The sequence below is a fragment of the Gigantopelta aegis genome, chromosome 3 (genome assembly GCF_016097555.1).
Source record: "Gigantopelta aegis isolate Gae_Host chromosome 3, Gae_host_genome, whole genome shotgun sequence".
Classification (NCBI taxonomy): domain Eukaryota; kingdom Metazoa; phylum Mollusca; class Gastropoda; order Neomphalida; family Peltospiridae; genus Gigantopelta; species Gigantopelta aegis.
In genome coordinates this window covers 74,874,886-74,893,449 of record NC_054701.1, presented here as the reverse complement: position 1 = coordinate 74,893,449, position 18,564 = coordinate 74,874,886, and the positions used below count along the sequence as shown (strand labels likewise).

Below are 18,564 nucleotides of genomic sequence, written 5' to 3'. Positions count from 1 at the left end.
AAATATCAAATGTGCAGAACTTATCGATATGTCATTACGTTTACAAACAATTACCCTTGCAAGCAAACACTTTGGAATAGTTACAAACATTTAGTCTAGCTTTCTGGTGGGATTGTTTTTTACTAAAGCAGGGGAACATATTTATAATTAAATATCCTTCTAAAAGTACCCAGTAGGCCTACTCAGGTCTTCGAATTATTCGTTACATATCATGTGCTAATTAATGACATATTTAAATAAATAAAAGTATGCACTCACCAGGTTGTGTTGTGGTTTTTTATTTTTGTTTGTTTGTTTGTTTGGGTTGGGGTTTTTTGTTGGTGGTGGGTTTTTTTTTTACATTAATATAGTAATATGTACACCTATCAAAAAACGTCAAAGCACATTATTATACATAATTGCTGTAAATTTGTAGTCATGTCACGGTTCTGTTAAGGTATCATCAGGACTGCCGAGAACAAACATACACAACAGAGATTTGTTTGTAATTTAAAGATATATATATAGTTTTTAATACGCTGCTTTCTCCTTTTCTTTCCTAGACACGTACGATCCGTTTAACTTCAAACCGATAAAGCTGCCGATTATTTTACAAGGCAAAGAGTTGGACCACCCTGATACAGGTATTGGTTTCCCTAAGTCGATCCTTTGACCTGTTTTTATGTTCACAATTTTAATTTTATAATAAATACTGATACTTGTTCAGGGCCTAGTCTAAAATAACTAAGCATAGTCGTCGGAAGTAGAGGAGGGGACTAGGGGGTCATTACCCATTATGCATCCTTCTACTGAAATAGATGAGTTATAAACAGCTGCCCCCACTACCTCAGTTGCTGGCATCTTTTGATGCCAAAACTAGAAACACGCCCGTAGGAATGATATATATATATAGAGCAGGGCCCGTGCTTATAAAACTTAAAGCCTAGACTTTAATAAAGTCCAGACTTTAACGTAATGCTATTTGAATGGCGTTGCCATGACGTTAAAGTCTAGACTTTAAGGTTTATAAGCACGGGGCCTGGAATGATGGGAACACAATCTCTAGTGGAGGAGGGCACAAGCGATATTTTTTCGTTACTTATACAATGTTGGACACAAAAAGCGTCTATGCCTTCCACTTATTCCGGTTCCTACGGCTCTGAGGTGACATTAAACGCCCAGTAATATAGGGTATTCCCTAGCTAAATGAGAGAGAACACATCTATAAAGTAAAACGTAGGTGGGTAGGACACTATTTTTGGGCCTAAAAATAGGCTAAAAACCAACGTGAAAGGACACGAATAATAATACACTGAACAATATAAGAAACGCGAACATGTTAATACCTATATGTATTATTTTTAATTATAAAATGTTAATACCTATATGTATAATTTTTAATTATAAAATGTTAATACCTATATGTATTATTTTTAATTATAAAATGTTGACAAAACGTTGATAATTTTAACAGGCACCAAAACTAATTGAATTCGAAGTAAATAATTTTAAATAAACTAAAGAAAACTAAATTAATATTCGCGTTTCTTTTGTTGTTCAGTATACCGTTTGTAGTAAACTGTGATATAAGGCATATATGTCACACAGACGATAGGGGGAGGCGGGCAGTGGGAACAGGTCCCATACATATCTCTGAAGACTTGCATTTACCCACTCCCAATTAATATATACCCCCACATACAGTTGCTGACATATTCCGACCCCTATGTCTCTAGTTCCATGTGAACCATTTCCGGAAAAGCACGCTGTAGTAGTTTGAATGTAAAATATTAGTACTTACCTTATATATATATTCGAACAACCATACAGTAAATCCAGGAAGAAAATATATATGACTAAAATTATAATCCCTGCAAAACACAATCCACGAATACAATGAGCGTAACGTCCTTTATGACGTCACAATGCTGTAACCATTGACCTCTTGTATCTAGATAACGTAACTATGGTTTTCGAAGTACAGTGAGTTACTACAAATACCAGGATAGGGTCGTTACGAGTACTCGGGTACTCGGGCACGAGCCGAGTTTAGCAAGAGTCGAGTCCGCTCACAGGACTCGAGTACGCGTGCAAGGAAGAACACTCTCATTTAATTATCTCTTTACGTCATTTTGCCATATGCTTGCCGCCGGTTACATTGAGAGCTATTAGATATGGTGGCAAACCAAAAGTCGAATGTGTGGAATGCAATATAATGGCATCCGTGTTCAGCGCTGGAAATAAGATACATAATGCTAGTTTACTTTATTCCTTAATCTCATTGTCATCTAGTGAAAGTGTCTGGTACTCGGGTCCGGGTCGAGTTTGACCCTCGAGTACTCGAGTCAAATATTTTGGACTCGTGTAGGCCCTAGGATGATCAGTACTGGCGCAATCGGGGCGCGGAGTGTGTGTGTGTGGGGGGGGGGGGGGGGGGGGCAAGCGCGTTGGGGAGGGTTTCGGGGGTCGAAATCCCTCCCTGCTCAAACAATTATATTTTTCAATAAATTTTCCGACCCCTCCCCTATAAATTTGGCTCACAACAATCTAGACCCACTCCTGCTAAAATTCCTGCACACTCCCCTAGTGGAAGGGGGGGGGGGGGGTGGGGGGGGGGAGGCACAGGGGTCATGCCTTCTTTAAAATAGATGGATGTGTTAAATGTGTATGGCCGATACGAGACTTAACCGGATCGTTTTAATGATTAAAAGTGCATATTAGTACAAGATTTTCTTATTTAGAATATCGACCGGCCTCGGTGGCGTCGTGGCAGGCCATCGGTCTACAGGCTGGTAGGTACTGGGTTCGGATCCCAGTCGAGGCATGGGATTTTTAATCGAGATACCGACTCCAAACCCTGAGTGAGTGCTCCGCAAGGCTCAATGGGTAGGTGTAAACCACTTGCACCGACCAGTGATCCATAACTGGTTCAACAAAGGCCATGGTTTGTGCTATCCTGTCTGTGGGAAGCGCAAATAAAAGATCCCTTGCTGCCTGTCGTAAAAAGAGTAGCCTATGTGGCGACAGCGGGTTTCCTCTAAAACCAGTGTCAGAATGACCATATGTTTGACGTCCAATAGCCGATGATAAGATAAAAAATCAATGTGCTCTAGCGGCGTCGTTAAATAAAACAAACTTTACTTTACTTTTTACTTTATTTAGAATATCAGTGTCAGTATTTCCTATGTGTTTCTGATACATTTTCTTCTTAGCTATTGTTACCATCTTTTTTATAATACACATGTGTGTATATGTATATATATTTAATATGGAGTGTTTTACTGTTTCAGTGGACGCGTCTAGGTCTCGATCGCGTAAAGGGGTAAGTATACTACATTCACCATTGATACGCCCTCCAAGTTAGTTCACTATCTTTGGGGAGGGGGCTTATACAAAACTAAACTATTAATAGACTGCATACAATATGCATGTACTCCATTTTGTACTGTTACGGCAATACTAACTTAAGACCAGACAAGTATATTTATTTTAGGACTACCCAACGTGGCATCCATAAAGTGCCAACTGCCAATCTACCTTTTAGGTGCGCGGTCTAGGATCGATCCCTGTCGGTGGACCCATTGGGCTATTTCTCGTCCCAGTCAGTGCTCCACAACTGGTGTAACAAAGGCCATGGTATGTACTGTCCTGTCTGTGGGATGGTGCATATAAAAGATCCCTTGCTGCTAATCGAAAAAAGTAGCCCATGAAGTGGCGACAGCGGGTTTCCTCTCTCAATATCTGTGTGGTCCTAAATCATATGTCTTACGCCATATAATCGTAAATAAAATGTGTTGAGTGCGTCGTTAAATAAAACATTTCCTTCCTTATGGGTGCCGTTCGCTACAGCTGTCAAAGGTTCCAACAACGGGCGGCTCATTAGATATAATAAAACAAAACGCAAAATACCTCAATAGTTCCTTTTTGGCGAACTGCTCCAAGTAATGCCTCAAATTATGCAATCACCATAAAAAATCCACACCCAACCTTTCAAATTGACTCCTTAATTCATAAGCGACACATTGCAAATTCCATAGCACCAAAAACACCACATCGCTCGCTACCGACCGCTGAATGTGTGATCCCACCTTCTACCTACCCCCCCCCCCCCCTTTTTCCTGTCCTGTCATGGAGTTACCGTAAGTCGACACTTGCGCCCATGACAGGCGTGCGCTATAACGGCTTGTTCTGGACGTTGCGCGTTAAATCTCTTGATCCTGATCAGGTCCGTAGGAACGAAGTCTGATTTGGGGAAGGGGTGTATGCTGTAGTGGATTGTGGGCTAGGGCATAAGCCTAGCTTTTAAAGGAACATTCCTGAGTTTGCTGCAATTTTTAAGATGTTATCGACTAACAGAGACTTTTTAACGATTGTAATTACGTATAAAATATATTTTTCTGCATAAAATATTAGTGGCTGTATATTAAACGTGTTTCTGATCGTTCTAATATTTGTACTACGTTAAATTTCATTTATTTCCTAAAAACAATTAGGAAATTATTTGAAGACAAAATCCAGTTTGAGCTTCTTACAAATATTAAGACGACCAGAAACACATTAAATATACAGACACTGATATTCTAAACAAGAAAATATATTTAATGTGCAAGTTTAATCGTAGAAATATATTATTAGTCGAAAACATCTTAAAATGCAGCAAACTCAGGAATGTCCCTTTAAGAACCCGAGTGCGAGGAATATATATATATGTAGTACAAAATAAGACACAAAAGTACATAATTATGAATTTCATCAAATGGGGGCACAGGACCCCACAAACACACCACACCACACAACTCTACGCCAATCCTAGCTCTTACGCGTCTGTATATTAATATTAATTTCAAGTAAACTATATACAACAATAGCTAATTTGCCATTCCTTTGTTATCATCAGAAGGTAGCGTTAAGCGTCACGTGTATACTATATTTAGCATTTTACTTTTGACTTGTTCAAATGTGTTTTGTTTTTCGTATTTTTAGAAAGGCGGTATTGATGGACGAAAATCACAGAATGGTAAATATTAAATCATTAAAATACAATTATTAAATGTCGAAAAAATTACGTTCTGCCTTCTTGGACTAAAAAGTACAAATAATAACGTCATTTTCATGTAATCATCATATTTTCTCATATTTTTTTTTAATCAGAAAGTAACATTAAATGAATGATAGATATACAAACTGTTCATTTCAGGAGTAATTTTATGCGTTAATATATTCGACTTCAATGGTTTGTCTATTATGTAAATTTTAAAAAGTGTCTTTAACAAATAAATATGTTGTAACAGTGAATTGTTCATGCGCAAAATATATAACTCTTTTTTTTCTTCTTTTATCAGATGAAGTGGGCGATAAAGCAGGTAATTAGGTTTTAACTATCTTATGTTGTAGGAATTTATGGTTTGTATTACAGTATTTCTCAGGAGCCGATTTAGGGCAGTGATATAACACACACACCCTTTCAGAGACTGACTAAATATCCCATGTTAAATAAATCAGTAACTATAAAAATTACCTCCTTCTTGTTTAATTATAACAGGATTTATTGTATAATAGTTTTTTCTTTTTATTCACAAAATGCCAAAAAGAACCTCCCACTGTAACGTGCTTGAACAATGTCCACTCCTTTGCAATCCCTCCATATCATATCTTTACTACAGAAATGCGTCATGATCATATTTTCCCTGTATGCCAGGGAGCGAGACGTGGCCCAGTAGTAAATCGCTCGCCTGATGTGTCGCCGGCCTATGATTGATCCCTGTCGGTGGACTAATTGGGCTAATTGGGCTATTTCTCAGTCCAGCCGGTGCTCCATAAATGGTGTAACATGGGCCATGGTTGAAAACAGTGGCCCATGGTATGGCGACAGCGAGTAAAATATCTCATTAATATCTGTCCTGACGCCACATAACCGAAATTAAAATGTGTTGAATGCGTTATTAACTAAAACAGTGCTTCCTTTTTTCTGAATCCCAGGTATAAACATGGATCTGTTCGAGATAGGCGAGGATGGGAAGCTCAGGCTGAAGGAGGGCGTCACCATTGATCTTTCAAGACTCAGCAGCGCCACCCTGCGGCAACTCGGCATCGATCCAAACCTGTCGAAAGAAGAACTTATAAAGCAAATACAGGTTATTTCAAATTGCAGGCCCGTGACCTTCACATGTTTTAAAGCATTGAGAGAACGGTATATGACGGGGGATCATTAATTATTTTTTGATAATTGGACAGGCAGTTTGGATTTTCAAAAATGTGATAATATTAATCAAACAACTTAGGGTGCGTTCTTATGACAGAGATTTAAAAACATAATACTAGTAAAGAATAATAATCATAAAAAACATCTGCACAAACATTTTACATTTTATTTTATTTTTGTTTTTGATACAGCTTAATTGTCGTCATTCATTAAAATTAATATTTTAATAAATAATAACATATTTACTTTTAGCAAAAGCTGGGTACCAATGTGGTGATCAAAGATGGCGACAAAGTGATTAAGACTTGGTCAAGTACAAACCTTGACCTAGAAAAGCTCGCCTCTACCGTACCAACTGCTGATGAAGACGGAAAACTGACATGTACGATGACGTATCATAAAATAGTTATAGCTGTGTGTTTATTCTTTAATGTATTATATTTGCAGCATTAATGAGAAATTGTACATTAAGGCTATACTGAGACCAAAATACTTACTGGGTGGGGATAGTAACAAAAGATGCACGGACTTTTCGAGATAGACAAAAAGGCCACTTTAAAATTCAGTATCACAATAATTCACATGCGCCTCAGTCAATGTACACATATTGTACTCGACAAAATCTAAACAGAATTTTGTTTTTTTATATTTAAGCCTTTAGGTCCGATTATCAACTTAAATTTTCATTCCATAAATTTTATTGTTCGATTTATGTTTGCTATCTCCAGTTTAGGTTATATAAATACGTCATATTGAGGAATTATACCAACATTTTTATTTTGTTTTAAATAAAAGATTTAATAACAACAAAACTTGGACCACTTCAGATATTTGGCCTCAGATTACAGCTATCTTCCAATTTGGAAATTTGTCCGCGCAAGTACTTTGCTGTTTGACTGTGATTATTTCATGACAGACAGCTATGAAGCGGCAACTATTTGACTGAAGTTGACAGGGGAGAGCATGTAGTTTGTAAACATGTGTAACTTGTTGACATTGAAGACTTGTTTGTTGTAATTCTGGCTCATTCATGCAAAAGTAGTGGGGTTTTTTGGTGTAAAATGGGTGTACTCCGGCCAGGTTTAGTGGGTGTGTCTGTTTAAACCAATATCCTGGGAGAAAGAACTGGACAACAGTGGTTGTCCTTTTCAGGGTATGTGTCCCCCAGGCAGACAAAGGTACATACAAAAATCCATGCGTCATGCGCCGCTAAGGCTATATAGAAACATATAGCGAAATTAATTGTGGTTTGTGACCAGTTTGGCGATATTTATTGGTAGCAAAAACGGGAACTGTAAAAATGTAGTTATCTTTGTCATTTGTATTTTGTATAAAGGCGAATCCATTCGGGACTAGGGGACCCATCCCCACTAAAAATACTCTATTTCCCCGTTTATTCCTTTTTATTTGTTCCCCATTTCAGAGTTGGTCCACGTGCCATGTTCCTGTTAATCCTCACTCCCGACCCCCACTCTGTAAATATTTCCTGAATCCACTTGTTTTAAATGGACAGAGAATCAATATTTTGTAATTAAAAATCAACGTAGCCTTCAAAGAAATATGATAATTTTAATAATATCAATCCAGTATGACTCTGATTTCGGTTATTTTAATGTTTGTTTTTCTTTAATTCGTCAACACCTTACAAAGACAAGATAATTTTTCTCGGGTTTTTAAACATTATTTTAAAGTTTGCTTTTCTTTAATTCGTTTACATTGTGTTTCTTCTCAGACCGAGGACGGCGTCGTGTGAACTTGCTGATGCAGAGAGGAGGACAGGTCCTGCTGAATCACATGAAGAGGATACTGGACATGTGCAACACCCTCAAAGAGGACTATGCCAAAAATCTAGACGAAAAAGGTGGCCTTTTCTATACTACTGAATCTTAAAATATTTTGACAAAAATCTAGATGAATATATTGTCAAAAAAAGCTAGTTAAAAAAACTAGACCATTACATTTCAATCTGATTAAAATTAGCTCTATAGCTCTACTGGTCTACCAGTAGATCTAACAGCATTGCGTGGACTTTCATGGACAGGTGACAATTTAAATATCGACCAATTACACTTCGCCTTTTATAGCATTATTCGGGAACATACAAATTCTAACAATATCGGGCGATACTATTTATGCTATAGGCGAACTTGTTGGTATATTTCAACATTGAAAAAACAGAGGAAAAAGTGCAGTAATAAACTCTGGATTGTATATTAGTATAAACAGATTTTATGACTATACCATCACGGTTGTAGGGTTTTTCGTCTTGAAACGAATTTTATATAAAATCTTATAATGAAATTAGTTTCCGGCATACTTAGTAATTCACTTCGTTTATTATTATTATTTTATTTTATGTTTCTTATTTTATATTGTTGTTGTTGTTGTTGTTAACATTATCGCCATGTTCTTATAATAGATACAAAAACATTGACATCATATTACAGTATCAAACATCAATGATTCAAATTAAAAAAGTGAACACACTTCCAACACACAGACTTACTACCAATACAAATAGGTATAATCACGACGTGTTCCCTTTCAGACGGTTCTATCAACTTTCTGGCGCACTATCGGTTGGTTGAACCTGGCAAACTGGAATCCTATGCTAAAGCTTTCGTTGTTGAGGACAGAAATATGGACACGGTCATCAACTTCGACGTAACTATCAGATGTTTATTTTTTTAAAAGTGTTTTAAATTTATAGAGCTATACAAAAAGTTTAATAATCTGCCAGAATGGTTGCGGTTGCGGGTAATTTTAACATGTTCATATACCACGACGGTTTCGAGCATGTCTGTCCCGGGTCCCATCCCTGGATAGCCAGGGGCCCGACCCTGAACATAGCCAGAATGGTAATGAATTAGATGATGTAGCTTTGCTATGCCGTAGTGTGTGTGCGAAAGATAGAACTTTATTTTCTAGTGGCAAATAAATGTTCTTGTTTTTTTATAAAACATTTTTACTTTCAAAATAAAACGCCGCCACCAATGCTTTATGTCGTAGGGGAGGGTTTAAAGATCCCCAATTGTTAAATATCTCGCACTGTTTTTAATTATTATTATTATTATTATTATTATTATTTATGCTGAATTGTTTTATATTTCATTCATACAGATATTTAAATAATACATTGTGTTTATTTGTAGAAGCAAGTCACATACAGTCGTAAACCAAACTGACAATGGTATTCTAGTAATCCTCTCTTTATTTTTGTCCTGAATGCCGTCGATGGTTCACTCAAAACCGTTCAGATGATAGTGTGTATGTTATTTGTTCCTGTGGTTATTTACTGTGTCTATAAACTGAGACTAATAAACAGACAGATTTACTTTATTTATGAAGATTTGCAAATGGCAAACAATGTAAGAATCTTTCTTGTACATTATTTTTGTTTTTAGTTTTTTTTATAAGTTTTTTTTAACCAGGAAACCAAGATCGCGCTGGATGGTGTACCTGACCTGGAATACATGACTAACAAACAAGCAGACTATGTTCTCAAAGTAAGTCTTAAGGCTGCATACCACCATTAAAGTTACAGTCTCTGGTTACCATATTATAACATCATGTACAAATATGAAATACAAGCTCAAATGTACTTTTAAAAAACTCGTGTGTGTTCGCTATGAACGGAGATCGTCAAAAGTATACGCTCGATTCGTCGCCTGTGCCGCCATTGCTCGGCAAAGCACAAACGACAGCCTGTTGTCATTTTCAGTTAACACGTGCGTTTGCCGATTTCAAATTGTAAGGGTTCGTCTAAAAAATTGAAATGAGAAATTTTGCACTGTACGAAGAACGTTCGGTTGAGGATACGGTACTAGAGTCTTTCGTTAAAACCGGTTTGATCTTGACAATGTATTAATCGACAATCGTACTTTCCTACTTCAGAATTAATATTTTATAAAGTGTTAGTAGAACTTTCAAAGTTTAGTTTGTATACTAGTAACACATTGATCGTGTGTGTGTGTGTGTGTGTGTGTGTGTGTGTGTGTGTGTATATATATATTTAAATAAAATATACTAAAGTAGACAATGAACATTTTCACTTCTTAATTTTACGTGTTAAAATCGACAAATTTAAATAAATATTCTTTCGTTTGGAAAGGGTAAAGTTGGTTGGGTCTTTGTTCTTTCTTTTTGTTTTTTTTGTTTAACAACATGAATTGGATGTCAAACATTTGGTAATTTTGGCATATAATCTTAGAGAGGAATCGGGTGCAGGGGGAGGGTATTGGAGGTCGAAACTCTTACCTGCCCAAGCTTAAAAAAAATTGAAATAGATTTTCTGGGGGAGCATGTCCCCATATAAACTTCTCTCAGCACAGTCTATAACCCCAACCCCGCTGAAATCCCTGCACACGCGCCTTGGAAACCCGCTAAATATATTTTTTGATCGTTTATATGTACCATCACACAGACAGGATATCATATACCATGGCCTTTTATATACCCGCCGATGGAGATCGATCCTAGACTGACCGCGCATTTCCTAAAAACACCTTTTTACGTTTAAGTAATGAATAAAAAAAAACCATATAGTCTTGAAAAATGTTACGTAAATCGAACACAACACACTCTTCCTCTACCCCTAGAGCGTTACGTAATTATTAACACCCCCTTACGTGTAACGCGTATGCCAACCGCTGGTCACTGTCAAAATTTCAAGGCAAATCCCCCACCGACCCCTGGAAAGGTGTTGTACCATACCTCTATGGATATAAATATGTTTTGGAGATATGAGCCGATCCCTCGATCAAGACAGTTAAATTTGTTCAAAATCACGTGAGAAGCTCAGCGCCTGCGCAAATCACGTAAAGTCCCAGTTCTACTGGCGTCCCGCTAAATGAAAAAAAAAAAAAGCTGGCCATTGCGTTTGTAGTTGACCTAGATAATGTAGATAAGCGAGCATTGCGAAATTATAGCGATGTGGTGGACCTTTTATGTACCAAACAGAACTGAATCATCTATTCTATATGCTTAAATAATAAAAATATTCCAGGGACTGCAGTTTTAAAACGACAAAACCACTGATAGAAAATGGCATATAGCGGCCCACTAATTTTTGTGTATTCATTTCCTCTTTCCGTATGCAGTTACATGTACTTCATCACGATACATCCACTGTGTGTACATTTATAGTACGTACATACTTACTTTAAAATACAGTTGGATCAAATGGTCCTTATCCAAACATTGCTATTATTGTATGTCCTTTGAATTTTTATATTGATGTTCTTCATAAGTTAATTTTTGCATTTACCATAGTTTGTCACCCAATAGCCGATGTATTTTTTGTGCTGGGGTGTCGTTAAACATTCATTCATTCGTTCATTCATTCATTCAGTCATTCAGTCAGTCATTCAGTCATTCATTTTATGTCCATACAAACGAAAAATATGTGAAAAGTTCGGGTTTAAGAGGTATAGAGAAGTTAGATTCTGCATAGATATTTAAAAAGGAGACCGTGAAAGACGTCTGGTTGTGATGGAACTCCGGTTTACAGAGGGTCCTATTTTCAGGGGTTCACTGTTTTGGTAATATCTATTAAAATGCATTATATTTATATATTTGTACTTTTTCTCTATATTTAATTGTTTATACTCGCGATCTTTATAATGTGCGCCTATATTGCTAGTCTCAGATTCCTAACTGTCAAACCGAAGTTGACCAACTCGCCGATCTCACGACCTCTACGACTGTCCAGTTACTAATTTGAGCACTCTTACAACTCGATTCTCGTCGTATACAACTTCTACGACCTATCAGTTGTTAATATGAGCGCACCAGTCGTAAGTCGGGATTGGGGGAAATTACAACGCAACTGTCGATTTGTTCAACTCTGTCATGTCAGTTGGTAGTTTGATACTAGCAATAGTCAGAAGGCCTAAAACAAATAATCTCTATTATACCAGTATGTTCTCTTCCTATGTGTAAATGTATTAGGAATGTCCTACATGTACTATTCTGTGACTTGCAGGTCCTCCATATTGACGATGCCTCGATGGTGACGTTTCGGATGTTCGCGGTCATCACTGCTCTCTGTGAACGTGTCACGAGGATGGAGTGAGTTGTCTTTCGGTGTTCATATAAAAGTAGCTTATATTTACATCTCGGTACCGAGGCCGGCACCTGTGCCCAGGACAGGCGTGCGCTACAACAGCTTTATCTGAATGTTCACGTTAAACACTCTGACCTGACCTGATTTGACCTGACCTGGTATCTCGGTAGTGTAGTGGCAGACCTGTATCAGATAAAAATAAATGTTCAAAAACACTAATTTAACAAGATGTAAAAAATAATCATATTTATTTATTTAGCTATGTATTTTTTTACTTATTTTATTTATTTATTTGTTTATTTATTTATTTTTGTTAGTGTGTTTGACTTCGTTGCTTTTGTTGTTGTTGTCGCCCACTTGCATAGCTAGGATTTTATATTGGATGGGGTCTCCACATTGGAGTGGGGACCACCCACACTGTCGTTTCCATGTGTTATGAGGCTACAGAAAACATAAAATGTGGTGGGGGGGGGGGGGGGGGGGGGAGATATGAAATTGGGGGCATGCCCCACCCTAGCTAGTCCAATTGTATCTCTGTTGTTCTTGTCACTGTTGTTGTTGTCACTGCTGTTGTTGTCGCTACTGTTGTTGCATGCATGTTATATCGTCCACAGTACTATCAGCAAGAAGCTGTTGGAGCTGTGTAACTTGGCGGACATTGAGAGAAAGCTCGAGTTGTACAAGTCGATGTTCTACCACAACGTCAGCAGCGACCGCGTGGCCAACTTCATTACGGCGGAGTCGCTGAAAATAGAACTGATAGCTGGCGGCCTCAACTGGAAACAACAGAACTACATCATGGACAAGATGGAACCGAACAGCTGGGGAGAGGTAGTACATGTTTAATAATGGTCCACTCAACAAGCTTGGTGATATTTGGAATCATATGTTTACGGTCCGTCATCTTCACAAATCAAGAATACATTCCGTATAGTATATTGTATTTCGAAATGCAGCGTTGAAATGCTTGGCTTGTGAAGATGAAAGTCTGTATTTAACACAGTGCATTAAAGAAGGCTGGAGAGGGGAATCGGCGGTCCGGACGGCATCTCTTCCTCTCCACCCCCCACCCCCTCATCCGCTGTATATTAGGCTAGTCATATAGGTGTCCATGAAAAATGTAGACCAAAGGATCTGCTAGATTCATATTTGTAGCACCCTCCAGGTCCAAATCACGCTACGCTCCTTAATTGGTTATATCTACAACATATGAACTGGCAAAATCAATTTTGTAAAAATATTTCATTGAAGGTCGAATGTTTAATTTCCAAGAATAGTGATTTTCGGGCACTACATTACCCAAATCGTCTTGGAGAGGTAACCGTTTGATGCTTCGGAATGGTCTGTGATGACGTTTCAAAGATCGATTTTCTGGTACTCACTCGTGTACACAAAATCCTTTGTACAGACACTTCTCTCAAAACAAGTTTAGAAGCATTGGTCAGGTTTAACTTTTTTTTATCAGAACACGAAACACATGACAACAAAGGAAGATTTTTTAAATTAATAAATTAGTAATTCTTTAAACAGAATGGCCCATACCTCAGCCGATTGCCCTGTAATATACGACGTTTGTTGTTGTTCGTTCGTTTGTTTGCTTGTTTTTTTTTTTTGTTCTTGGTTGTTGTCTTCTTTTTTTCTTCTTTTTTTTGGGGGGGGGGGGGGGGGGGGGGGGGGGGGGGGGGTTGGGTTTTTATTGTTGTTTTTGTTGTTGTTATTGTTGTTATTTGGTTGTTTGTTTGTTTGTTTGTTTGTTTGTTGTTGTTTTGGGGTTTTTTTGGTTTTTGCTGTTTGGGTGGTTGGGGATTTGGGGATTTTTTTTCCGTTTCGTTGTGTTTTATTTGTTGTCTTTTGTTTGTTGTCGTTTATTGTTGTTCTGACGCCATATAACCGTAAAATAAAATGTGTTGATTGCGTCGTTAAATAAAACATTTCCTTTATTGTCGTTTGTTTGTTGTTGTTTGTTTGTTGTTGTTGTCGTCGTTGTCGTTACAGTCGTTGTTGTTATCGTTGTTGTTTGGGTTTGTTAAGGTTTTTTTATCATGGTCATTATCTTTGATCCTATATATTATTTTCTTGTCACAAAACACTATGTATACTGACCACTACAACGTGTGTAAACCAGATCTCGTTCCTGGACTACATGTGCTACATCCCTCTGTTCCTGTCCCTGCACGACAACATCATCGCCAACCCGTTCGACATGTCTGACGAGAAGTACGTGATGCCGCCCAGGAAGCGGCCGCCGTCGCCGCAGAGAGACATGAACCCGCTGGGCCAGCCGTTGAGCAAGAAGTCGTCGTTCCTCATGAAGAAACAGGCCAGGGACTACGTGGAGGGCAAACTCGGGGACCAGATGGTGGGGGACGAGTCGCTGGATAAAATACAGTTGTACTCAAAGTGAGTATACACTGACAGGTAGAAGGGGATCAGATGGTGGGGGACGAGTCGCTGGATAAAATACAGCTGTACTCAAAGTGAGTATACACTGACTGGTAGAAAGGGACCAGATGGTGGCGGACGAGTCGTTGGACAAAATACAGCTGTACTCAAAGTGAGTGTGTGTGTGTGTGTGAGAGAGAGAGAGAGAGAGAGAGAGAGAGAGAGAGAGAGAGAGAGAGAGAGAGAGAGAGAGAGAGAGAGAGAGAGACGGGCCAATAGAGAAAAAGTTAGGAAATACAAAGAGAGGAGGCAAGAGAGACAGAGAGACACATACACAGAGAGAGACAGACAGAGATAAGTGGTGGGGGGGGGGGGGGGGTGGCACTATTTTTTAATTGTTTATTTCAATTTTCATCGTGAAAGACAACTCAAAACGTCCACACTAGCATCTTGACCAGTAAATAAAAAGTAATGATTTACCCAATGTTATCAGATAGCAGTTTTCTCCCTTACACCACTATAATACGAGAGCATACTGCATTTCGCGCCTGGAAATCACCAGGAATTTCTCAAATAATTGGCATCATTTTAAGTTCTCAAAATCAATGGCCATTATTTGACCCGTAATATATATCATAAGATTAAAGACGGGAAAAATACATTTATCTTTTTTTCGATCAATAGGCTGTCTAATTAGGAAGCAGAGGATTTCTTTAATGTCGGCAGCTTGTGGTAGCTTGTCAGTTTGGTTTTAACTAGCGTGTCTTACAATTGATCTGTTTTAGCTGTAAAAAAGTATTGGTTGCCTTACGCGAAACCAGTATCCGTGTCTCTAACAAAACCGATATATAACGTAAATTGTAATACGTAATATTATAAGTCAGTGGCGGATCCAAGGAAGGGGACCGGGGGACATGCCTCTTACACCCAAACAAAATCCCTTTTTGAACAATTTGCTTACAATTATATTGAAGTGCCCTTTTTAGGAAGTTGGTCCATGCACTGTTTTGCCCTTGGTACCCTCTCTAAAATACTTCCTGGCTCCGCCCTTGATAAGCAGTGTGCACCAACCCACCCGAAAAAGTACACATGAACTACAGACGTATGAAGGGTCTTCTAGTTGTTTTCCGGAGGTTTAGTAAGAGTTTAATGGAGATTGGGTAAGTTGTTGAACAATAATACAGGAGGTTATCATTTTGGGAAAGGATTTTTTTAATTTTGCGTTATGCGGGAATGCACATGACTGAGCGTGCGTGATTACAGGAGAGAAATTGTTTTGTTTCCCATCCCAACCAGTGCCACACGACTGGTATATCAAAGACTGTGGTATGTGTTGTCCTGTCTGTGGGGTAAATGCATATGAAAGATTTCTTGGTACTGTTAAAAAATGTAGCGGGATTCCTCTGAAGACTATGTGTCGCAATTACCAAATGCTTGATATCCAATAGCCGGTGATTAATTAATAATATGAAACAAATTACACTTTATTATTGATTTGTATTTCGAACTATAACCCGGAAGTCCCTAATTTGGTGCGAGGTACCCTCAACAAGCGTGTGTCAAAACGGATCTGCCAAGCCGACTGGACTTAAACAGAGTTAGGGACATTAAACGGGGAAAGTAGAATGATAAAGCGAAGTAGTTCGCTACATTGATTTTGATGATTCGTCCTGTCACAAAGAATGATCTTTATTGTAAGCAGAAGCAATTAATATGTGCGAGAAAAGCCCGTTTTACCTCGATTTAGTGTCCTGTGATCAATCTCGTGTCTATAGCGGTATTGATTCGCCAATCCGGTGGCGAACACTTTGATCTTTATCCAATCGAAAACATCGCCATGAATCTCGAAGAATTTCGGCTCACATCGTAAATTGACCGCATTAACACCTTTAATGTAGACAGAATTACGGTTTTATAGTACTCGTATTTTTTTTGTATGTCTGTGTTATTGCTAGGCAGGTTCATGTGAGTTTTAAGAATTTTATTAACACTCTTAATGTAGACAAAATTACGGTTTTATAGTACTTGTATTTTTTTGTATGTGCTATTGCTAGACAGGTTCATGTTAGTTATAAGGTTATATTAATGACAGAGAATTTAATTTAGCACACACACACACACACACAAACACACACACACCACTCATGCACGCAAACACGTACACATACACACACACCACTCATGTACGCAAACACGCACACATACACACACCACTCATGCACACACACACACACACACACACACCACTCATGCACACACACACACACACACACACACACACACACACACACTAGGTGATGGCCAGGTCACCAATGTCATACATCAAATGAAAAAACAGCATGATCGAAATCGAATACACTGTGAAGTATAGTTAAATGACAATCATTTGTCTGTGACGCGTAAGTGCAAGGGCTGTAAACAACCTTTAGTCGAAAAAAACATGTTAAAATTTGCTTAAAACCTGGGTTTTGATAATATGCAAGAAACAGAATAATACATCCGTGCCCGTTAGATCCCATTTATCTTACAACTCGTTAGATACATTTTAAAACAAATCTTTGTAAGATAAATGGTTTCTAACGACCACTCATGTAGTATTCTCTGTTTGACTACTATATTTGAGATACAATGGGAGCCACAATAACTATGGAAGGAAGGAAATGTTTTATTTAACGACGCACTCAACTCATTGTATTTACGGTTATAGAGCGTCGGAAATAATTATGGATGCGGAAGGTTCTACGATCAAGTATAATTGACCATTTCTATCAGAAAACGTTCATTGTAATCTTATCAAGATAACCTAAGTCTGAAAAGTTAGTAGGGAGTGGTACCAACACGTGCCCGGATGACAGCCTCTACCTTTCTCCTCCCCACCCCCGCATCCCACCCACCACAATTAATCATATGATACGATCATGAGATAACGCTGTGACTCCCGATACAAGACTGCCAGAACAGCCATATATATATATATATATATATATATATATTTTCCCGGAGAACATGACTCGAACCTCCCTATACATTTTCTTTCGCCAGTCTAGACCCCCTGCTACGTGATTTTCTGCACGCGTGTCTGCGAGTATTGTTATACGAGCCATATTAACAATATCAAAATAATATAACGTATAGTTCTATTTTCATCAAGACATTATTTTTTCACAAAGAAGTTGAAGTTTGTTTTGTTTAACGACACCACTAGAACACATTGATTTATTATTGGATATCACATTTGGTAATTTTGACAGTCTTCGAGGAAATCCTCTACATTTTTTCATTAGTAGCAAGGGATCTTTTATATGCACCATTCCACAGACAGGATAGCACATACCACAGTCTTTGAAATACCAGTCGTCGTGCACTGGCTAGAACAAAAAATATTCCAATGGGCCCACCGACGATCCTAAACTGACTGCGCATCAAGCAAGCGCTTTACGACTGGGCTACGTCCCCACCTTTTTCACAAAGAAAGTCACACATATATTTCCGGCAACCTGCTTCTCTGGGTGTTTTTTGTTGTCCCAGTAAGAATCCTTCTGACTATGCTTTTCAATTTTTGAGTCTATTCCTTTTCGTATTTAGTCTTAGATGATCACCAACATCCCGACCCCATTACTGTGTGACCTAGTGGTTAGAAACCTCTAATACATGTTAAATGAAACGTCTATTTCAGTGTTATTTATTTTGTAGCGTTTGACTTTGATGGGGACTGTTACGGTACCGATGGAGTTGTTCTAATAAATCCATGATTTTTTTTTAATACACAGATACCAGCTCCCGATTTTTATGCGAATCCGGAAAAAAAAAATCAAGATTGGTGATTATAGGCTTTTGTATTGAGCGTCTTCTGAATAGAATTCGACGCTTTTTATATTTTGGTCAGTTTTTTAGTCATTGTCGGAATTATAACAAATTTAAAAAAAAGCAACTATAT

The 18,564-nt window shown here is 38.1% G+C and overlaps 1 protein-coding gene across 1 annotated transcript in view; it reads left to right on the top strand.

Annotated features, from left to right (window-relative positions):
* LOC121368836 overlaps window positions 1-18,564 on the top strand; it is a 105,933-nt gene that overhangs the window by 84,743 nt on the left and 2,626 nt on the right. Inside the window, exons 36-47 of the mRNA XM_041493582.1 lie at window positions 543-623; window positions 3,270-3,301; window positions 4,963-4,996; window positions 5,322-5,342; window positions 5,959-6,113; window positions 6,434-6,563; window positions 7,914-8,042; window positions 8,730-8,845; window positions 9,613-9,687; window positions 12,165-12,250; window positions 12,860-13,076; window positions 14,371-14,645. Of these exons, the coding sequence (XP_041349516.1) occupies window positions 543-623; window positions 3,270-3,301; window positions 4,963-4,996; window positions 5,322-5,342; window positions 5,959-6,113; window positions 6,434-6,563; window positions 7,914-8,042; window positions 8,730-8,845; window positions 9,613-9,687; window positions 12,165-12,250; window positions 12,860-13,076; window positions 14,371-14,645 (1,351 nt within the window). The remainder of the gene's footprint in view (window positions 1-542; window positions 624-3,269; window positions 3,302-4,962; window positions 4,997-5,321; window positions 5,343-5,958; window positions 6,114-6,433; window positions 6,564-7,913; window positions 8,043-8,729; window positions 8,846-9,612; window positions 9,688-12,164; window positions 12,251-12,859; window positions 13,077-14,370; window positions 14,646-18,564) is intronic.